Source organism: Heliangelus exortis, chromosome 3, assembly GCF_036169615.1.
Source record: "Heliangelus exortis chromosome 3, bHelExo1.hap1, whole genome shotgun sequence".
Classification (NCBI taxonomy): Eukaryota; Metazoa; Chordata; class Aves; order Apodiformes; family Trochilidae; genus Heliangelus; species Heliangelus exortis.
In genome coordinates this window covers 85,691,785-85,715,042 of record NC_092424.1, presented here as the reverse complement: position 1 = coordinate 85,715,042, position 23,258 = coordinate 85,691,785, and the positions used below count along the sequence as shown (strand labels likewise).

Here is a 23,258-nt window from a genome sequence, read left to right as displayed (position 1 = left end):
GGCAAAATTCCCATGAAGAGTCAGATGTGAAGTACCATTTACTTGAAGGTTAGTGAGAACATTCACAGAAGACAAGTACAGCTAGAGGCTAAGGCAGCAGCTTCTTCTAGGCCTTTCATTTCAGGGCACAGCTAGCTTCTAAGGGTTTTAAAAGATACTCAAGGAGCATCCCAGCTCCCTGTTCAGCACAGATAATTAAGAGCTTATGTCTCCCCTTCATCAACAAAGCACTTAAGGATATGTTCTGCTGATTTAGTGCCTCAGTAACTTATCTCAAAGGGTCTGAATGCCCACAACTTGCCCCTGAAAAAAAAAAGTGGCACGGAAGGAATTTGTATGTGTTGCAAAGTCTGTCCTAAGAGTTGCCACAACAGAAACCTTATTGCTTAATTTAGATATCCTACAGCAAGTCTGGGTTGATACAGTAGCCACTTTGAAATTCCGTATTTTCTTGAGTTGCAAATGCTCATTTTACTGATTCTATAGCTGCCTTAACATAGCAAAAGGTTAGTCTGGTTTTCTAACCACCCTGCTACAAGTGTCCCAAGCTCACAGCTTTTGTCAGCAGAGCTGGTCAGTTCCTCAGTGTCACCACTCTCAGTATCACCAAGTAGAGCACTCATCAGAATCATTTGATTGTTTATTCTGTGCAAGAGCTTAGAGCTCCTGAAAAAGCACTTAGGGAGTCAAAAAACCACCTCTGCACAGTTACCATTAAAAATAAAAAATAACTCAAAAAAATCAGTACTTGTGTTGTAAGATGCAGTAAGACCAGAGTGCTGAGCCTGAGTCAACCATGCTCTGCCACTGCCTGCAACAGAAGTTGTGTCTGAGCAGACACCATGCACACAATCAGAACTGTTTTGTTTTTTTCCCCTTAATGTCATAAAGGTGATTAGAATAATGTAATATCTGTCCACTGAAACTCCTGTGTTGCAAACAGAAATCAGCATGCCCACGTTGTTCAGTGCAATTGGATACAGAGAGAAAGCCTGGCAGACAAATGAAATGCTGCAGTGATGGACAAGCCAGTACAGCAGGCATTCTTCTAATGCAAATTAAAAAGCTTTGCCTGATCTTTTTTTTAAGAACAGTAGAAAGTGAAGCCATCCACAGCTCCCTGGCATAATGACTTTTGTATCCAATCATGCAGAGAAAAGTTATATTAAATTTCAGAAAAATTAAAACATGAAATAAATAAACTGTCCCCCACAAGATAGTTATTTCCAGATAAAGGTCTCCAAAAAACATACACTGTGCTTCCCTGGTACAGTAACTCCAGTTTCTCTCTCACAAGCTCACACTAGCAGAGCAGTCTCACATCTTGCTGCTATTTGATTGTATACACACACATTGCCCACCTTTTGCATTTTACGCCCTCTTCTGTGGGATTTCATGCCATCTCCTCAGCTGCTGAGGTTTTACATCAAGTAGAAAATTCTCATCTTACCCTGGTTTGCTCTTCTCATTTTTTCCCAAGACTCCTCTCTACTCTAGATGTCCTAAGGTTTCAGGTCAACCCAGGAAACTCCAGGCCTGTCAGCCTGACCTCAGTGCCTGGCAGGGTTATGGAACAGATCATCCTCAGTGTAATCACACAGCACCTGCAGGATGGGCAAGGGATCAGACCCAGCCAGCACGGGTTTAGGAAGGGCAGGTCCTGTCTGACCAACCTGATCTCCTTTTATGATCGGGTGACCCGCCTGGTGGATGAGGGGAAGGCTGTGGATGTGGTCTACCTGGATTTCAGCAAGGCCTTTGACACCATCTCCCTCAGCATTCTCCTGAAAAAGCTGTCAGCCCGCAGCTTGGACAGGAACACTCTGTGCTGGGTTAGGAACTGGCTGGAGGGCCAGGCCCAGAGAGTGGTGCTGAACGGGGCTACATCCAGTTGGCGGCCGGTCACCAGGGGTGTCCCCCAGGGATCAGTGTTGGGCCCAGTTGTGTTTAATATCTTTATTGATGATTTAGATGAGGGGATTGAGTCCATCATCAGCAAATTTGCAGATGACACTAAGCTGGGGGGGAGTGTGGATCAGCTGGAAGGCAGGAGGGCTCTGCAGAGGGACCTGGACAGACTGGAGAGTTGGGCTGATTCCAACGGGATGAGGTTCAACAAGGCCAAGTGCCGGGTCCTGCACTTTGGCCCCAACAACCCCATGGGGAGCTCCAGGCTGGGCAGAGAGTGGCTGAGAGCAGCCAGGCAGAGAGGGACCTGGGAGTCTGGATTGACAGGAAGCTGAACATGAGCCAGCAGTGTGCCCAGGTAGCCAAGAAGGCCAATGACATCCTGGCCTGTATCAGGAACAGCGTGGCCAGCAGGTCCAGGGAAGGGATTCTGCCCCTGTACTCAGCGCTGGTGAGGCCACACTTCGAGTCCTGTGTCCAGTTCTGGGCCCCTCAGTTCAGGAAGGAGATTGAGGTCCTGGAGCAGGTCCAAAGGAGGGCAACCAGGCTGGTGAAAGGACTCGAGCACAGACCCTATGAAGAGAGGCTGAGGGAACTGGGGCTGTTCAGTCAGGAGAAGAGGAGGCTCAGAGGAGACCTCATCACTCTCTACAACTCCCTGAAAGGAGGGTGTAGCCAGGGGGGGGTCGGTCTCTTTTCCCAGGCAACACTCAGCAAGACAAGAGGGCACGGTCTCAAGTTGTGCCGGGGGAGGTTTAGGTTGGACATTAGAAAGAATTTCTTTACGGAGAGGGTGATCAAGCATTGGAATGGGCTGCCCAGGGAAGTGGTGGATTCTCCATCCCTGGAGATATTTAAAAAGAGACTGGATGTGGCACTCAGTGCCATGGTCTGGTAACTGCAGCGGTAGTGGATCAAGGGTTGGACTTGATGATCTCTGAGGTCCCTTCCAACCCAGCCAATTCTATGATTCTATGATGATCCTATGATTTTTCTGCTAAATCTTTTTGCAGCCCTGTTTCTAGGTCTGTCTCCAGGTAACCATACTGATTTACTCCTCTTGAACTTCCCAGGTCAGCCACCTTCTTCTCAGCCCATTTTCTCTGAAATGGGTGACATGAATGCAAGATGTGGGAGACAGCAGCTGAGAGTTGGTACACAATACTACTCAGTGCAATCAGGCAAACTCCATGGAGCAGACAGGCAAGAGAGAGGGACATGGAGCAGGAGATGCCACAGAAAGGCAAGGAACCATCTCAGAAAGGAATAAGCCCTGTCTGCTAAATATTGATCTCTACAGGACTGTCTGCAACAGCAGGGACTATGTTTGACCTTTAAAAAAATTAATCTCTTCTCTCTTCTCTGTGGATGATCAGCTCGTTATTGATTCCTTTTCCTCCACCTCCCTTCCCCACAAGAAAATTATATCCCAAACATAACTGGATCCTTCTGTACTTAAGAAATGAGAGATTAAGACAACTTAATTTGGAAAATACAGTCCTGAGCAGGCTACATGTAAAGGTCTTAAGAGTGTAAGATAACTGCCTGTTCCATCAACAGTGAAGGTGGCCAAAATATGGAAGACCAGGCTGCTGAGGATGCACATGCAAGTTGGTTCTCTGTTTTGTTTTTGCTAAAGTTATCAGGATTTCAGCACCTGCTTTAATTTTTTTCAACTGTAGATGAGAGAGATGTACTTCAGTCTCCTCCTCTCCAGTCCCAGTGTCTGCTGCAGGTTTGCTCTCACTGTTCATGCTTAAGTCACAGTCTGGATCCAAGCATCTGTCTCAGAAGTTCATTCAAAGTAAAGAATATTTCCATTTAAGCGTTCAATTTTCAACAAATTGTCAAAACTTGTTTATGCCTAAAAACTCTACTATAATGAAAGCAGGGTGTACATTTCAAATGGAATGGATGATGAAAAAATAAAATTAGTTTTGGAAGCTCCCATTCTAGTCACTGAAGTGTTGGGCAGAGCTGTGCAGAAAAAGGTCTATGTACAGGCAAGTCCCAGGAACCAGGTAACAAAAAACCCAGTGTTCTGCTTGAAAAAGTGAATCTCTCTTCTCTTGCTCATATCCTTTTCTGTCTCAGATGAAATTCTCTTCAGAAGCACAGACATTAAAACCCACCTTACACTGCTAAGCCATGTGAACTAGCCCTAATGGTGACAGCTCTGTGTATTCATCCTTCTTTCAGGTTAAATTGAAGAGAAAAAAAAACTGGACAGACCTCTGGGGTTTATTTCAAGTTCATCAGAGAAGCTGGAAGAGAAGGGCTTAAGGACACAGAGGCCCCCAAGTTGCACCTACTAGGATCTTGGTTTTTACAAGCCTGAAAGCACACAGTCTGTGACTCACTCCCTCACATCCCCACAGAACCAGCGAATGGTATTAAACCAGCAACACGAAAAAGCCTGTGAAGGCCTCACCAGAAATCTTTGCACAGCATAGGAGTCTTGACTCAAATGGATTGAAATAAAATCCTTACTTCCCCATCTTCACTAGACACAAATACAGATTACAGAGAAAGGAAGGCTGGGGAGTTAAACTAGCCCAGCATCCTAATGATTTTAGTAGTATCAAATAGAGCAAAAGAACAGATCCTCTACTAAAAAACAAACAAACAAAAAAACAAACATCCCACAGAAATAAAAAAAAATAATTGTGACCTTTATGTCCAAGTTCATATGCGACACTATGACTAAATGTCACATAGATTTTTCAAACTGGGAGAACATGACATCAAGAGTTTACCTTCCCTCTCATTTCAGATTAAAAATGAGAAACACAAATTGCATTTTTGTTAAAATATTCAAAATAAGTCTTGCTTTTGAAATTAAGTGACAGACCAGAATCTGAAGCAGGAACTTCTATATATATTCCTTTATAGGTAACTACCTTACTTGCTACAAACAATGCCTTTGGCATATATTCAGACATCATTCCAGCCTGCAAAAATACTGAAAAACCCAAATATAGCTAGATGTATTTTCAAGCCTATGCGAACATTTTTCATTTCCCATGTCTACATTTTCATAATTTTGTTCTATTTTACATATACAAAATCTCAGATTTGTCCCTGGAAGACCTTGAATCAACCCAGTAAAAGTCTTCGAGCAGGCTTTCTTTTTCTGCCAAGAATCTGGAGTTTCTTTTCTGGCTGCCAATAATTATTCTGTTCCTGCATATAAAGACATAAATCCATGCTGTTCTCCATTCAAATTTGTCTTTCAAAATTCCACAGGGACTTCAGAGGAAAGCTTTCCACTCAGTTTGTTTCCAGAGTTTCCTGAACTGACAGTTCAGACACCAGCTTCAATTTGTCTTTTATATTCTTCATTTTTCATCCTTTTTCTCCTCCACTTGGAAGAGCTCAGCAAGTTCATAGAAAAATATTTTCCATTAATCTTTTCTTAAAATTCCCTTAATCTTAATTTACCTAATCTTTTCCAGATATTTTCCATTCCATTTCTTTTGTCCTCCAAGTTTCAGTCCTGCTCCTTTCCTATCCTAAGTCATACTACATGGTGAGTTGACATTGCTTTGACTGAAATTCAAGTTAAAGAGCAGCAAGGCCCCACTGAAGAACGCTTGGGCTAACACACACACATCTCTGCAGGAGAGAAAAACATTAAGTACAGGTGAAAACACACTGTCAGAGTAAAATCTGCTACTGGAAGTATCAGAAAACAGGTCTTTGTTAAGCAGTAGTGCTTATCTTCCAAGGTGTAGTATCACCAAGCACCCCTCAGCCTGGATACTTGCTGAGGCTTTCAGAGCATGAAAACTCCAGCAAGACTGATCACAAAAGACAGCTGAATATTTTCACTTTCAAGGGGGAAAGTAAGGGACAAATACCCAGAAAGCTCTTTCCCAGGGTCAGATGGAAGGCACTGCAATGGTCATCAGAAGGGCCAAGGTCCCCAGACTTCTAGCCATGAACACGAGTGGACGTTTCGTGAGTGTCAGGACTTTTCAGCAAAGAGCAGACAAGTTTTCATCACTCCTGTTCTTGCAAACCTATATGCTATGGCAGACATCTATTCTGAGTGGCAAGAGAGACAACTGGTTTTGTCACCTCTGGATCTGAAGGCTGTATGCTACGCACAATTAGCCCAAGGCAATAAAACACGATCTATTTCAATTTAGATTTGATTTGCTCTTCCATGCAGGCAGCACAAAGCATATTGTAGCATTTCATCAATTGCACATATTTAAGCTGAAAGATCTTAATTAGCAGCTCTGTTAATACCAGTGCAGTGAGTATGGTCACTGCCAAGAAAAAAAACCAACACACTGTGCACATTTCCTCTGTACTCTGTGAACTAAGCACACTACTGTAGTGGTCTCTCACCATCCTTACCAAAACTGTTTGCAAGCTACTCAAGTTGTACAAAATTCAACTACATATGAAATTCACATACAGAGCCATCTATTTCTATCCAGGGAACAGAACATGGATTTTGTAGACACTTGAACAGTTTCATTTGTCAACACCAACCTATTCCTTGCTCATCAGAGCAGAGTTATTTTAGGAGCACTTTTTCAGAACACCTGAGCCAGCAGGTGCTTTAGGCTACACAGAAACAACTGGAGAAAGGCAGCCTTCAAATTATGTGAAGCCCTGAAATCCCTAGTTGGTGGTGATGCTCAGTGTATTTCTGCTGATGAAAGTAATGAAACAGGGTTGGCTGGACACTCCCACAGCCTAAGAATATACCCAAGCTCTCAGAAAGTGGGGCGAGCTTGGCTTGGAGCTGACTTCTGTGCTGCCATAGCTGGGCTGCTCTTTCTCAGCCACCTGGGCATGACTGTACAAACTGTGGGATGCCCTTTAAGCACACACTTAAAACACCACTAGAATGGGTGCTGTATGCCTGCTTGGCACACGTGGGAGGATGGCATCACAACAGAAGCAAAAGAGCTTTTATAGAAGTCTTTATGATAACCCTGCATTAGGTCTTGTAATGAGCACATCTTTCCACTCACCAGGCAGTACAAGTGAGCAGTGCAATCTAACTCATTGTGAAAGGCTGGAGCACAACGAAGACAAACCAGCTTGTGATGGGACAATTTGGGAAATGTGCTTCACTGGAAAAAGAGACACTCCTAAACAACACGGGGTTCTGCATTAGCAGAGAAAGCATCATATTTCACAAAGGAGAAACTGAAGTACAGTGCAATTGTCCAAAGCCAGGATTAGAGCCCACCTTTCTGCTGTATTTATTTTAACAGCTGAACAACAACAACAAAAAAAAAAACCTGTTAACCACAGCAGGAACAAGACTGGATCCTCTTGTGCAGTGGAGTCAGTGTTGCAAAGCTAAGGCTTAAATGACACAACCACACACTCCCTTTGGAGAGTTAAATAAGGTGTAATTTAGCTATTATATTACACTATTTCAAATGAGCAAGCCCTCAGCTTCTCTTCCGAGGTATTTTGTAGTTACAGACTGCAACACTTAGTTGAAGTTTGCTTATTCTATAGTGGTTGCTACAAGAGAATATTTCCATTTAATTATTTCTAACACCCTTAAAACCAAAGGGAAAAAAAAAAAAAAAAATATCGTCTAACTGTAGCAGAGTAGGTCTTGGACGGAGCCCAGAGCTCACAAGAACCAGAAGTTTCATAAAAGAATAAAAGAAGCTTCAGCTTTTGCATTCTGTTTGATTAAATGGTTTTTAAGAGAATCAGATTACACAACACGTCTTTTTAAAAGAGAACCTAATTTTGAAGGAAGTTTGAATAAAAAAAAAAAGTGCTTGCTCAGAATTTAAGTCAATGTATTTTTAAGCTTTAAAATCTGCTTGTATGTGAATGCATAATATTTGTATTTCAGATATTCTACACTTGTTTGCATTTTCTAGAAGGACTTTTACATATTTTCATCTTTAATATCAGATACAGAAAATTCAATTCTAGAATTGGCTCCTTTCAGGGGCAGCTATGACTGAAGTCCCTATGATGCATTTTTTTCCCTTTCTTTCATTCAAAGGCCTTTTTTTCCTCTTCAATTCAAATATGTGTTAACAGCACAATAGCTTCTCATGTACCTTTAAATTCTCCTGGTCTGAACTAGAATCAGTGAGAGTGAGGTTTACTGTGTGAAAAAGAACCCAAGCCTCAAGGACAATTGCTGCTCTCATTCACTGTATAATAAAGAAAGTGTTTATGCTTAAAACAGTATATTACTTTTCCCCCTTTGGGCCACAAGTCAGATATCTCTCTTCCTCTTTACCTCTCCTGTCCCTCACTAGCAGCTGTCTGGAACTTATATCTAACATTTTTCTGAAATTTCCCTTGTAAACCTTGAGGTCACTGTAATCACCAAACAAGCGACATCTCTGCCCAAGGACTCCCACACATTCTTTCTTCCCACAGTCCCTCTGTATATGACCAAAACTGGATGTTAGACAGTTACCTAGAAGGACAATGTAATAAAAAATGCAGCTTAAAAAAAAAATAATTTCTGCTTCACCTCCTCGTTAAGAGTTTTGATGGAAAAAAATCATAATACTTAACGTTAAGCTTAGAAATAAGAAAACACGATAATAAGAACTATGCTCCTTTTTCTCATAGAAAGAATAAAATAATAAAAACAATCAGAGCAGCACGTTGACTTTAACATGCAAGAATTCTATTGTCCCAGGTGATGCCAAGAATCACACAGAGCAAGTCACTTTTGCAGCCTGGCAAAACCACCCTGGAAGAAAATTTTACAAAAGGGGCCATGCCTGCAACCAGCCATTTCCCAGTGATGACTTCCTGTGGTAGCTATTCAGATTCTCTCTCCATGGACCAAATCCAAAGCTCATTACTGGTAACAGGGTTTTGAAATAGCCCTTTGGTTTTTTCACAACTGGAGAGCTCTACATTTAACTGATAGACTGTAAAGAATCCTAAACTCTTTGAAGTCTGAGACTAACAAAAGAAAAGGACATAACATTTGCCTTTCTCTTCTCAAGTGATACCTGGGGGAAAAAAACCCCTCTGTGATAAAGAAATAATGCAATTTGTACAGTGCTCAGTATGCTGCAAGTACATCAGAGGATACCTTTACATTTTAAATTCTGGAGATAGTAAAATTACTGGTTGCTCCCTGTGACCAACACAAGTCAGTTATTAGACTTTACAAACCAATCTTTCAAAGAGAAACATGACTGGCATTCAAGAAATTAAAAAGTTTAATTAGAACAATTTTATATTGATTTATTTAGGGGCATTTTTGGTAATGCATTCAAACTCCATTAACAGAAGAATTTATCATCAAAATAAAATACAAAAAGAAACAAAACCCTATAGTGTCAACATTTAATTGCTTTAGAATTTCATAACCTCTTTAGAATAAAACTGTTCTAGCTCTTCAGAAAAGTGGCAATATTTGAAGGAACTAGCATTTTCAGTAGCATTTTAGGCCACAGCACAGCTGATCCACATAAAAGCTGTTTTGCTTATTTAGCTTTTAGTGAGGTCAAGCCACTGAATTAGCTCACAGTTTAAACAAACAATGTCAGCACAAGCAAAAGGGCAGGAAAGCATGGCCAAGGAAAAACAGATGAAAAAGCCTCCAGGAGTCTCAATCTACACTGATGAAACTGAAGATGGAATTTCACTATTAAATGCACAAATAAGCTATGCTAAATATAGAGAATTTTTTCAGTTGACACAGAATTATTCCAAACCTAAATCGAATCTAAATAAGAATAATATGTAAACCAAACCAAAACTACAACACAATTTCAGGGTGTTACCTCCTTTCAGGAGGTTGTTTTTCCTCAACAGCATATCCTGCAATCCCTATTATCACACAGTGGAGGATCTAACTGTGTGCTCCATCACGCTCAGCAGTATCTCCCTGCTAAGGGAACCCTGTGTATTAGGAAATGCTACCCTCTATCGTTTGACTAGTATGAACAGCTATTGCCTCCTTCAAACAATCATTCTAAAAGGCAAACTCTGCTTATTTTAGGAACTACTCCATGAAACATGAGTCAAAACTCCAAACCTGAAGCACTGGTCTCGGTTACTGCACAGCCAGATCTCAACCTTCTTTTTACTCACAGCCTTACTCCTTAAGTACAGCACTCTAATGGGCCCTGTGATTCCAGTTCCTTTCTGGCAAAAGTAAGGCAAGCCAGAAAAATAATTACTGCTTGAAATAATTCACTTTTTTTTAGTTCTGCCTAACAGTTTGAATTCTTTTTTGTATAAGCACTACGTCAAATCCTTTCATGATCTTTCACCATTCTCCTGTTGTCTAGACTCCCATCACTTTCCAGACCCTGATACTTAAACTCTTAGAACAGCCCTTATATCAAAGATTTCACAGTTAAGTGCCTTTGGTAAAAAGCTGAAGCAAAAGGATCTGAAGATGTAAGAATGCTATTGCAAAAGGAGCTAAAAGGTGATCTTTGAATGAAACCGTATTATGAGCAATTTGTTAAGATAGCACAAAAGGTATTCTCTCTCATAAATATAAAAAAAAAAAAAAGAGGAAAATATTCTGTCTGCCAAAGTCACTGCTTAAGAAAAGCTGTTGTACATGAAGATTTAGACCATGCCAGTGGAGTACCAGATTTAAAAAATTTTTTTTTCAGTTTATTCTGCATTTAAAATTAGAAACTCTACTTGGCTGACAGAAACCAGAATGAAAGAAACACATGCAGGAAGAGGAAGATTGCCAGGGCAAGTAAAAAGATCCATACAGTCTAGGGGGGGGGAGGCAAGAAGCAGGGAACAGCAACTGAAAAACATAAGGTAATTACTTTTGTATCTTTAAGTCAATTAATTTAGAGATGGAGTTAACTAGTTTTCAAATTTCTGAATTTCTTTGAAAAGAAACAGTTATTTGAAGTCCCCTACCGACCTTTGATCCTAACCAGTGAGTGAATCTTGGAAACAAAGAACCAAACATTTAAGGATTATTTTGATTAAATACACAATTGATGTGTCAACCTGAGGACCTCTACACCATAACTTGTATGTATCACCATCTATAAACAAACAGTGGGACAGGTCTGTTTTAGAAGCTGCTTAAGGATGGAAATACTGTAATGTATTACTGCAGCTACTTAAGTTTCCCATAACCCAACAGTGCAGCTAAAACATAGTGTAAGGCCCTTCTGACCTCAGTCAAAACACAAGACACTGATGACATGATATAATGCTATTATTTGCTTACTGACATCACAATGTAAAATATGAAATACAGGTTGTCAGAAATACAATCAACAAAGAGCTCACGATACTCCATCCTTGTCCTCCAGATGATTTCTAAGGCAGAGAGAGTAAACAGCCTTCTCCCAGCTTTCTTAGTTTCCACAGCTGAGAGTGTAGGATGTTTACAGTACCTGTCACTCAGAGCTCTTAGAACAGACCAAATGCCAGCAGACCTTGTACAGACTTCTTCATCGACTGCTGGAAACATGCAGATGTCAAGTAAAGGGAGGGAAAAACCCCAGCTCCCTGACTGGTTTATACCATATGAATCCAAATCAATGTTAAGTCCTTTGTGGCCAAGTTGGGAGGGGTAAGAAGGAAGTTCACAAGAAGCTGAGCGTCAGCATCTCCAGAGGACAGGCACTGCTATTGCCACTGTGGTATTGCAAGGCTTCCCACCAGTTCACTCCAAAGTACTCATAAATCTCTTGAAGTTGTGCCTGTGGAAAAGAGAGAATTCACCATTTTAATGAATGTACATATAAACAAGAAAAAAAAATTATCAAGCAGAAAATTTGCATTTGTACTCCACAAGTAAAAGCAGGAAATGTTGTTCTTCCAAAAGACAGGAAACCTTTAGCACAATTTAAAAGCAAAATCCTAGAGTGCTGGCTTAGGGGAACGCCTAAAATATCTGGCTTATTTCTAGTTACCATGGTTTTGGGGCACCTTCGAATATGGTAAGGAAAAACAATACTTTTAAAGACATGGCTTGGTAAATTTAAGAGTTCAGTTACATAAAAACAGATGAGTGTTAACAGCAGTCTTGATACGTTCCTCTCAGAAATGGATTAAGCATTCCATTTCCCTAAATATGCCACCTCTGGGTAGAAAGGAAAAAAAATAAAACCCAAACAAGAATATAATAATACATAACAAAATTTTGCTTATGTAGAACAAAAGACAAAATCCTCAGAGGAGAAAAAATTCCACTTAAACATGTATTAGTACAACATAAGAAACACTTTGGGACAATATTATTAGTACTTGTTACTTAAAAAAAGTCAGAGAATGTGCATAAAACATAAGCAAGTGACTGGGGACCTGAATCATCTGAATAAAACACAGCAACCTACTTTAAGAAAAGTTAATTTACTATTAAAAAAGTAGAAGAGCTTTATCTGAGAGCTTAATCCCTAGAAAGGCTGCCCCAAAACTGGTACTTTGCTCACCATTATATGAAGACAATTTATAGCTCAGTGTATCTGTCAGAAGAAACAGCTTTCCTTTGGTCATCAAGTATGTTTCTGCTGGACCAAAGTTATCTACTATTTTCTCCTCTCCCACTACTTGCATCTCATTCCACTGCTTCTGGAAATCAGGACCCATATCTCAAAGCCCAGTTCTTGCAGTCATATAAATAACTTTTGGGTATCCCTTTGGTCAAGGCAAAGAACTACAGCTGTAAGAAGGAGACAGAGGGGGACTATGCCTATGTAATTGCATGCCCCACTTTACCATTCATAAGAAAGCTTGGAGCTTTTCAGGAGCATGGAAAGTTGAAATAAATCTGAAGGTACACATCACCTTCACTTTACAATCTGCTACAAAATAACATGAACTGCAATAGTAAAGAAGGCAAAAACTGCAAGAATTAAGAGGGTTCCTTCTCAAGCTGCTTGTCATGAGTAAATCAGCTCTCTGGTCAGCAGCAATTCAATCTGTGATAATTCTGAGCTCAGAAGAGACATTTCTTATAAAAATTCCACCAATTTTACACATTGACTGAGACCATGGGTTGAATGTCTCTACAACACACAGTGGAAGATGGCAATCCCTGTCCTTTAATCAAGTAGCCAAGCCAGAGTGCCAGGTAATCCTGAAAGCAACAGAATAGTCCTGTGCTGGCTCACCCATTGAATCCAGCAGTAGAAACAAAAGCATGAACTGCAGAAAGAAAGTCACTGAGTTACAATTTCAGATTGAGAAAAAGGAGTAAATCATAGAACAATCCAGCTGTGAATACATCTCAGCAGGTCATATAGGCCTAGCCCCTGCTGGAGGCAATGCTAGCTTCAAAGTCCCACAAGAACCAGAGACTTTATAGACACCTCCTATTTCTCATTCAAAGTTTCCCAGGCTAAGTGCAGTTTGCAGAAGTCACTTCAATGTTTTACAAGAGAGGATTGAAAAGTAATACTGAGGTAGTCTCTGAATTTACCACAGTACTCTCAGCCTTAAGCAGATATTGGGAGAACGGTCACCATATAGAAGCCACAAAATATAATAGAACAGCTGGAAAAAAGCAAGCAGAGTGTAGATGGGTAATTGCCCTGTATCTGAATGAAAAACATTTCAAATATTTATATAGTTATATAAAATACCACCAGATGTCAGCACAGCCCAGAAAATTGCTAGTTAACTCTCCCCTCCAGGCTGATAAGGATATTTATTTATCCACACCCACACCCTTCCTCGACTGTCCAGATACACAAACCCAGCCTTGCCATCAGTCCTGAATGGAAAATGTCACACAAAGTAGAAAATCTTGGTTTCCTACAGAGAAGCAGCCCTTAGTGCTTGCCAGATCATCTCAGTTGCATGTTATAAAAAAAAAACAAAAAACAACAAACCAAAACTAAAAACAAAGCTGTAAGAATAAGGCATCAGTTTCTACTGCTGCAGGCCATCAAGCTTGATATTAAATAATCTCTAATTAAGGTTCAATGCCCTCCTCCCTCATGCTTGTCAGACTCTCCAGCTATAGCACTGTGTCTTTGCCACCCCCAGCCCCCCCATCGTTTGCATTTCCTCTGTTCCTACAAAGCTTTAGCCTCCTTAGACTATGCTTCAGAGCTGAGGAACAATTAAAAACGAGTTGCTAAGCTAAATAAAGATTTCCTGCAAAACAAGCATTAGTATGATTGTCCTTGTGCTACAACAGAGGCTCCCTTTCACATTCTCCCCATTTCTGAGGATTTTTACAAGACTTGTCTTGAGAAGGAGACTCCACAACCTCACTGGGCAGCCTCTTCCAGTGCTGTCACCCTCACAGTGTAAAAGCTTTTCCTTATGTTTACAGGGAACCTCCTATGCTCCAGCTTGCACCCATTACCCCTTCTTGAGAAGAGCCTGGCTTCATCCTCCTGACACTCACCCTTTACAGTATCCTTACAGTCCAATGTAAAGACCTTTGAAAATGAAAGAATTAAAGGAAACTTTAAGTTAAAAAACATTAATAGAAAATGAACTTTTTAGGCTGATGGCTAGGGAGAGAATTTACTGAAAGATGCCTTACGGAATGGTTTTAGCACAAGTCTGAGCTTTCAACTGAAGTTTTAAGCTCTTAGAAGTGCAGCAAAAATACAAATATACATAGTTTTTTTAAAAAGCATTTAAGTTTTCTAACTATAGATGCTGGGCAACTTGGATATTAATGTGGAAAAGAGAAATAAAAAGCAGATAGGCAGGAAGCATCCTAGATTTACCTTATACAATTCTGGAGGGGAGATGGAGTACAAAGCACCTACTTGAGCAGCAGCAATCACAAAAAACAAATCTGAAGTAAATTGCTTCTGAGCAAATCCCCAATCCACCAAACGTGGTATCAGAATTACGTGCAAAGAAAGAGTGCCTCTAATTTTATATATAAACTGAGCCCTAGAAACTTTCCCTGATTCAGATGAGTTAAGCAGTCTCTGAAGTTTCTCTCCAAGGAGTCTGATCGAGGCTTCCAGAGGGAAGAGAAGTTCTGTTGCAAACCTGACTAAGTACATAATTAAAAATAAAACCTGCAAGCGTGTTTCACCTTGCTTTTGAGTTTCATCAGGAAACCTTTGCACAATTCTTATTTTCATCCATACAACAGCAAGTCTTTGTCAGGTTAAAACAAGACGTAATTGATGTGCAGTCTCTGGAATTTGTAATTCATCAGTCTTGGCTCTAATTGTAACAGAGACCCTTGAGGCTCATAGTTTCTCTCTTTTAACTTCTCTCCCACAAATTCTCTACACGTAAACACTTGTTTCTACAACAGCTTTTCTGCAAGTCATTTTTTATCCACTTTTTGCACATTCACAACATTCAAAATCCATCTCCAAGCACCTGTTTTACATGTGTTGCTTGCTCAGTCTGAGTTTGACTTGCCCAGGTGACCAGAACTATTCCAGTCACACTCTCTTCAGGAAATCTTAAGAACATTGCTAGCATAAAAATTACATGACTGAACCAGCTTGTACACTATGCCAGAATAATAGAATAGCTGGCTCCTCTTCCCTAGGAAATGTAACTTCTTCCAAATTTTTAAGGAGGTAAAGAAAAATTTCAACTTTTGCAAGAGCAAAACTTCAAAGCTTCACTTAATAATTTACTTAAGTTTTCACATTGGCACCAAAGTTTAAGTAGAAAGCATACAGGCAATTACTATTTAGTGCAACTCCATTTCCTAAAATCTTTCAATAAAAAAGTTCACCCTGGAGCTTCATAGGTTTTTTTGCATCCCTTTCTAATTACATTCAGCTAGCCTCTAACATTGCCTCTACATCCACCAGGCAGTTAGCTCAGCTGCTGAATGAACTGTGATAAATGGCATTCAAGCTGCAAGACTTGATAGAGGTTGGCATTTCAATAGTTACAAGGCAGGATTTCCATGACCGAGCAAGATGGGGTATGATGGATGCATCTTTTATTCCTCTACTGAAAAGTTCTAGATAAAGATGCTTTGAAGAAAGGGCAATTGCCAACCTGAAATGCTGTCATTTTTACGAGGACAAGTAGGAATGAGGTTTGGCACAATGCTTGAGCAACTTGTAAAGTCAATTTTTTTTGCTGCTGTTTGTAGAAGAGTGCTATTAAATTCACAGAGCAAGAACTAAGCAGCGCATGAAGCATTTCCTACTGCAAACGCTCATGGTTACTATCACCATGTTAAAACAATTTTGTTCACTCACTTGTGTTTAATACCATGCCTTTTTTTAGGAATTTTAAGAAAGTTTTATGGAAATGTATGCATTATGTGGGAATTTCCATCCCTTAGCCATTTCCCCTATCTTGGATACTTTTCTCACCTCTTCATTCACTACCCAAATTTTCTTTTCAACTCTAAGCACAGAAGCTCCCTCGAGTTTCACTTCAGTTTGACTCAGCTAACAGTGTTCTTGCCAATGTCCATAGCTGTTTCCACTTTTCCATTCCCATGCTTTTTAAGTGATCTCTTCTGTGATGATCCAGACCTTGGTCTCGTTCTCAGCTACCTTTTTCCTCCCTTCTCTATCAGAACATCCTCCACTTGTCTATAAAGTAGAGATCCTGAAAAGCTCTTCTGGACATCTAGTCTCTGGGTGAGCTACTGTGCAATTTTTAAGAACTACCACTTTTGTGAACATGGTCTGGAAAACTGCCTCTACTCCAAAACCTGTGTCCCTCTATCACTTCTGAAAAATATGTCCGCCAACTCAAACACATCATTAATGCTTGCAACTCCACAGACCCAGCCAAACACCCATTCTTGAAGATTCTTTATGCATGAAACCTAAATTTCATGCCTTTCAATTGATCAGAGACCCCTTAGGCCCACAGTTTCTCTCTTTTAACTTCCCTCCCTCAAAGATTCATTTTTACACAATGTTCTTGAATAAAGAAAAAGCAAAAATCTTGCTGTGACTGTAACATATGCAGAAAACTACTGCTAGAATGAACAGCATATGAAGATGTCCCTTTAAATCCTCTTACAGCTGCCCCTTCTCAGTTGAATCTAACAGCAGCTACTGTCATGGTCTAGGCCTACCAAAGTCTAGAATCATCTTTCCCCTTATGAAGCCATCTTCTCTACCTCCACGTATCACATGATGTCAGCTTCTGCTCCTCACATTATAATTCCATTTGTGCTCTCTATTACATCTTAACAGAAATGCAATTTCCAACTTCACAGCCTCCCTCACAATCTTCCTTACTCCTCTTTTCCTCACACTGCCTACAAAAAAAGATTTAAGTAGCAAACTGATGTTACTGGCTCACCAGCCCCACCAGTGCTGCCTTGCCCCATGCTCACGCCAGTACATCCTTCCCTTTGTGAACCAGAACTATATCAGGGATCTCACAGACAACACAGTGCTCAGCACCACTGTCTGCTGCAGTCACACTGAACACCTGACTGACAACTTAGAGTTTAACTCATTTTAGGCTCAGGATGCCAAATTAGCAACTCCAAAACCACAGTGAGAGTAATAATAGTACTTCTTGAAGCAGCAGCAACCCTGAAACTTAAAAGAGCATTTAAACTCACCACTTAAAAATAAAGATAGTAACAAAACTCATCTGAACATACTTTTTCTCCCAAGTAGGCAGTGAATTTAAAACTTCTTTCTTAGGATTTCAGTTCAGCTCATCACAATGGTACGTGATCAACCCAAGATCAAGTTGCACATCTATATTAAACAACAGTTTCTGTGGGATAAAAGCAAGCAGGGCTTCAGTTTTACAGAAACTCATCTGAGGTTTCTGTTTTGGCAAAGATGATGTATTTGAAACCAGGTATGGGGCCAGGTCTCATTTGATCTGGCTCTTCTCAATGCATAGATTTCAGGTAAATTCAATAGCTCCTCCCTACCACCACCGCAACACAAAGCTTTTCCCTCCATGTGCTAGCATGATTAAGTATCACATTTAAATACCATCAAACTCCACTTTGTTTTCTCATTCCTTCCCTGAATTAGCAGAAGCAGGCACTGAACACCCAGCTTCTCCCACTCATTAACATCAGACACGCTGTGGCGTGAATCCAGGTTGTTTTCCTTCAAAGGATATAGCTTCTGTGGATGGGAACAATCTCCTGCCAGAGCTTAATGCATCAGCCCATTTCCTCCATTGGAAGGGAGTCTCCCAACTCATGATCTCAACAAACAGAGTCCCAGAGCCAGCCCATGGACAGTGTTTACAGAAACAGCAATCTCAGTGATAGGAGAGTTTTGGATACTTAGGAACAAAAGCAGTGAGGAGGAAAAAAAAAAAAACCAAACAAAGAAGGAATTAAGCAGTAAACACTGATACATTTTTAAAAATCCTTTAATAAAGAGGTTTCTTTAAAAACCACATCTGTTTTACTGTGGTTAAAGTAAATCTTGTGCTGAACAAAGGAACTGAGAGGTACCAATTTAGCAACAGCTCTGTATTTTCATTCACACCTCTCCTCTTGATGCCTAACTTATAAAAGAGGGCCAAGTAGTACCACTATAAAATAAAGGAATGCTTTTTGTTGTGTTTTTAGTATTGTTGTTATTATTATTATTTTGTTTCAAATGCACAGAAAAACTTTGTTTTCACAAAGTTTGGGCAGTCTGAAGGTAGGTGGAGCTGCAGTATTTACAAGGGTTCTGCACTATTTGTAATTCTTGATACATGCACTTTGACAACCCTGTTTAATTAGGATCAACCTTACACCACGTAGCATGCTGCTACATATTAGTCTATTTTTATTTTATTTATTTTAAGGAAGTGGAACAATACAGTGATCATCAAAAATAGTACATCAAAATAGTACATGCTGTACCCCCTACTTAAACAAATAAATACAGACAACTATAATCCAAGAGCAGAATATAAAAATATAAACTCTAAGCTTGACAAAGTTCATGAGAATTATAAACTTTTGAAAACTAAATCCATCTGGTGATGGAAGCATTTTCAATCTCCCAGCTACTAACACAAGAATGAAGCAATAAGCTGCTCCTGTCATGCTTTTTGCCTGTGGATCAAACTTGTAACATCACATGGTTGATATGTAAGAAGAGGCAAGCAGGCATAAGAGAAAAAGGCATCACGTTTTCTTGTTCCTATTTCACTTCTGCCTTACAACTTGCCTGATGACAATGCCAGACACAGCTAGTAGGAAACATGAGGCAAAGCAGCATCAGTCAGAGGCAATGTGGATATCCAGGCGCCATCAGAAAAGCAGGAAGGAAGAAACTAGAGGGTCAGCAGCAGAAGATAAGGGCAGAGACAGGCTCCTGCATAGGAGTTTTTGTAAGTAAGTGGCCTGGCAATAATAGTAATATTTTAAAGACTTTCCATGCCTCCTCCCCCCATCGAGGCTGCTAAATTGCATCCTGTTGCCCTGCTCAGGGCTGTGAATCATTGTGCTGACCTGGACTGGTGCCACCCACCTCCAGAGCTTCTCCCTGCTACAAAAATCAGCAGGCTAGTTCTCACAAGAAGTAGTTTGCAAACAAAACCTTCTAGATCCAACCATCAAACTGTGGATGCAGGCTTAGTTTCTTTTCCTAGTTCTAAGCTTGTCTACTACTTTTTTGTGGTTATACAGGTTTTTTTCCACTGCCAGCAGGCTGTTGGATGTTCATGAAAGTGCTTGCACAGTGGTGCTGTATGTCTGCCTGCCTGAGTGCTCCCCTTCAGGTGTACACAGTCTGCCTTGTCAACAGACATTATTCATGTGCCAGAAGATTAGATTAGAGACTTTTTTCCAAAGTCTTCTATATAACCTGCCAGCAACAGCCACCTAATCAACTTTTCTTTAGTTTGGTGTATAAAACCCACTCAAACTTAACAGTTCAGTTCTCCCATTCAGTCAGGCTGGTTCTGTCATATACTGTGTTTTTACTGAACATGCAGGGCAGTGTGACTAGAGTATCCAAAATAATTCCAGTGTTTGGGAACTTAATGATGCAGTCATCCTAAAGTAAGTACAAATTCCCCTGTACATACAGAGATGCCTTTAAAAACCTCCAGAGGGAGATGCTGTCTAATTTTTGGTATCTAAGTATCTGAACATCCATCTTAGACATTACTGGCCACTCTAGCATCTTGCAAAGGCTGAAAATTCTGTTCTATCAGGTAAGGAATGCAAAATTAGGAAATAAATAGGAAAAGAAACAAGGTCTGTAACAGATTTCAAATTCCATGGCAGTTTTCTTGCTCTCTTTACAGTCTATTTATTCACACCCTGCCCTCAATTCTATACCTGGCCTAGTGGAAGGTATTCCTGTCCATGCAGAGGGATTAAAACTAGATGATCTGTAAGGTCCTTTCCAACCCAAACCATTCTATAAATCGATGATCATCTACAGCAGGTTTGTTGGGTTTTTTTACCTGCTTACTTTTTGAGCAAAATGTAAAAATCCTATTTTCTATTCCCCTAAATTTTTTCATCACCACATATACACCTAGAAAGCTTAACTAACACCCTAAGCTATTTGCTCCCTACTGCTAGCAAACAGCTGAAACTGAAACCATAGCATCTGACCTGTATTTGGGCTATTACCAGCACCACATGAATTTTGAAGGAAAAAAGTAAACCAAATCACCAGCTTGTACTACTGTAGACTTCTTTCCATTATTTTTGGTTCTTCCATCTCTGGGATTAGTTTCCAACAAAAGATCATTAATCTCCTGGCTGCTAACCCAGAAACCCTCTTGACTGTTCTTGTCAACAGTCCTTCACCAAGGCTAGACTTGGACAGAACTTTTAAACACACTGGAGAAAGCACCGTCCTTTCACTGTAATGTTTATACACAGACATAGTTCCCCTTCCCTGTTTATTTAACAAGCATCTGAATGATTTTGCTAATGTAGCTATAACCCAGTTTTCACAGTTCAAGACAAGGGATGCCGTGCAAGGAAATCATCCTGCACCCAGTGTGTCTACACACTGTACTCGCACACACAATTCACCCAATAGTAGGAATATTTAAGAGTCACAAGGTTCCCATGGAGAGAGAGCTGAGATCTTGTCTGATTTCATTCCAAATCCACTGAAAACAGAGAAGAGCTTTTGCCAAGGCAATTTTGGCAATTATTTCCAGCAGTATTTTAGCTTGCCAAATTTCATTTGGGTTTTGCTGGACTTATTTACTTGTTCAGTATGCTTGGAGAAGTAGAACCATTTGTTGCTGTAGAGAATTTGGCTTACTTTGGAGACCTGGAACAACACTTAAAAGATGAATCAGAGACCGAATGACTTAGGAATTTGATCTATTAACCTCAGCTTATAGTGGTGGTGTACCCTGACCTGTTAAAAGCAATCCGTAGCTCAACTACTTAAGGTCTGAGACAGACAACTCTCAACTCTAAATCAACACTTTTAATGTATTATTTTTATATAGCCAAGTTCTACTCCTTTTGAAAATATCTTCCAATGGAAGCCGTAACATGACCCTGAAGATCCTCTTCAGGAATCAAAGACCACAAAACCAGTGCTCTTTCCTGACTGGGTGGAGATAACTCCTGAAGGCCTGATTTTCAGAAGACGTTAAGCATTGTCATAGTTTAGGCATCAAAACAGTTTCTCCCTCAAAAAGTAAGTTACAGCCCTTTCAGACACCTTTAGTGAAAGGCTGATCCCTCCCACATTGCTGTTCTCACAATGACTCCCTGGTCAGCACTCCCATCCCAACTCTGGAATAGGCAGGAATGCAGGCAGGAATGCTTTTGATCTGATGCTCAGAGGTACATCGGTGACATATTCAACTCAGAACCCAGAGTGATAAAATCAAACTATTTCAAAAGCATTACCTGCAGAGGTTGTTTTCGAGGTTTCGGCACTTTTTCTCTCATGTCTGTCCATTCCACATGTTCTGCTTTACTAGCTTGTTTTATGCTTTTTTTTTTTTTTTTTTCCCTGAGCAAGATGTTCCTTATTCACACCTCCCTCTATTGCACCATCTCCTGACTGCCCACCACCTTGCAACAGGCCAGTAACCTTGCCTTTCCTTTCCAAGCATAGAAGACACATACTGGGTGATAGCCAAAGTCCAATTATCCTCAAAGCACATACTGCTAGAGAAAAGCACAAAATACCACCCAGGGTTATATAGTAATTTTTATAACTCCTCACTCTTGTAATACAAATTCATCCTGGAGGCATAATATTTCATATAGTTTTCTTTTACCTTTTAAAAACATCTATTTTACAACTTCTTCAACTCATTACCCAGTAAGTACATGCAATGCATTTTTCACAGAGATCAAGTATAAAATGTGTCCTAAGTTTCTAATTTTGAAATGTGTAGGTATACACACACACACACACACACTGGATGCATTCAAGAAAGTACCAACTTGCTTCCTAAAAGATAGAAGTAGAATGCTATATGACCTGTTCCCATCTTCACTGCACCTTTTCACTACTCAATTAACTTGTAAAGTGAGCAGGAATACCTCTGTTTTCCTCTAGGTGAACCAATAACACAAGAATAAACAAAGAGAACATAAAAAGCATCAATGGCTGCCTCTCTTCACCCCAGGGAAACATCACTCAATGATGATTCTCCATTGATACTTACACTTTTAAGTCTGTTCAAGAACTTTTAATCCCTCTGATACACAGTTTATGCTGTCAAATATTTTTCCTTCAGGATGTTTCAGTTGCCAAATCAAATATCCTGAAATACATCACAAAGGTTAGCCTTTGTGAGGCTACTAATCTGCCCTACTTAAAAAGAAATAAAATAAAAAAGATGACACAGTAGATGAGCTCTGTTTCCCAGTATGATTTACTCCACTCTCCACTTTGGTCCAAGTCCAATTTCATTACTTCTGTCCAAATGTATGTTGAGCTGACAGCCTGTAAGCAGTCATACACTCTACTCAGTCAACTAAACCCCAGCACAATTTAGTTTCTATCTCTAATCAAAAGTACTCTAATTTTAGATTAGCAGTCCACAGAGTTTCTCATATTACTCTCTAACTCCTTGATAAAAGTTATGGACATCTTGTAAATCATGTAAAATTTTAATAGCTGTTGTTAAACATCCTCCTGGCTTGTTAAATTGGAAAGAATGCCACCAACATTTGTATGACTAAAATCTAGCTTTTTAACCACACACCTGAAAATCTACCAAATATCTTTGTCTTTAAGCACTCCTCTATAACTCCTACCTGGTCATGGAGCACCAACATAAAAGTTGTTTTTGTTTCTAATTTTAAAACAGTATCTTTCTTTCTCCAATTTCTTTCTTTCTCCAACAGTATCTTTCTTTCTCCAATTGTCCAATTGTCTCCCTTCATCCATGTCATTTTCTTACTAATTTCATACATTGCTTCATTATCTGCTAATTTATATTCACAGAATAAAAGCAGACAGCAATCTATTTAGGGACTTCTAGTGGCAGGAGGAAGGGAAAGAGTATTTTTAAGAGCTGTTTCCACCTCTGTTCTCAGACATTTTATCTCTGCT

The 23,258-nt window shown here is 40.0% G+C and overlaps 1 protein-coding gene across 1 annotated transcript in view; it reads right to left on the bottom strand.

Moving 5' to 3' along the window:
* Window positions 1-23,258, bottom strand: part of OGFRL1 (opioid growth factor receptor like 1) — a 79,098-nt gene that overhangs the window by 38,541 nt on the left and 17,299 nt on the right. The window contains exon 3 of the mRNA XM_071741604.1: window positions 11,392-11,570. Coding sequence (XP_071597705.1) covers window positions 11,392-11,394 — 3 coding nt within the window. The 5' untranslated portion in view covers window positions 11,395-11,570. The remainder of the gene's footprint in view (window positions 1-11,391; window positions 11,571-23,258) is intronic.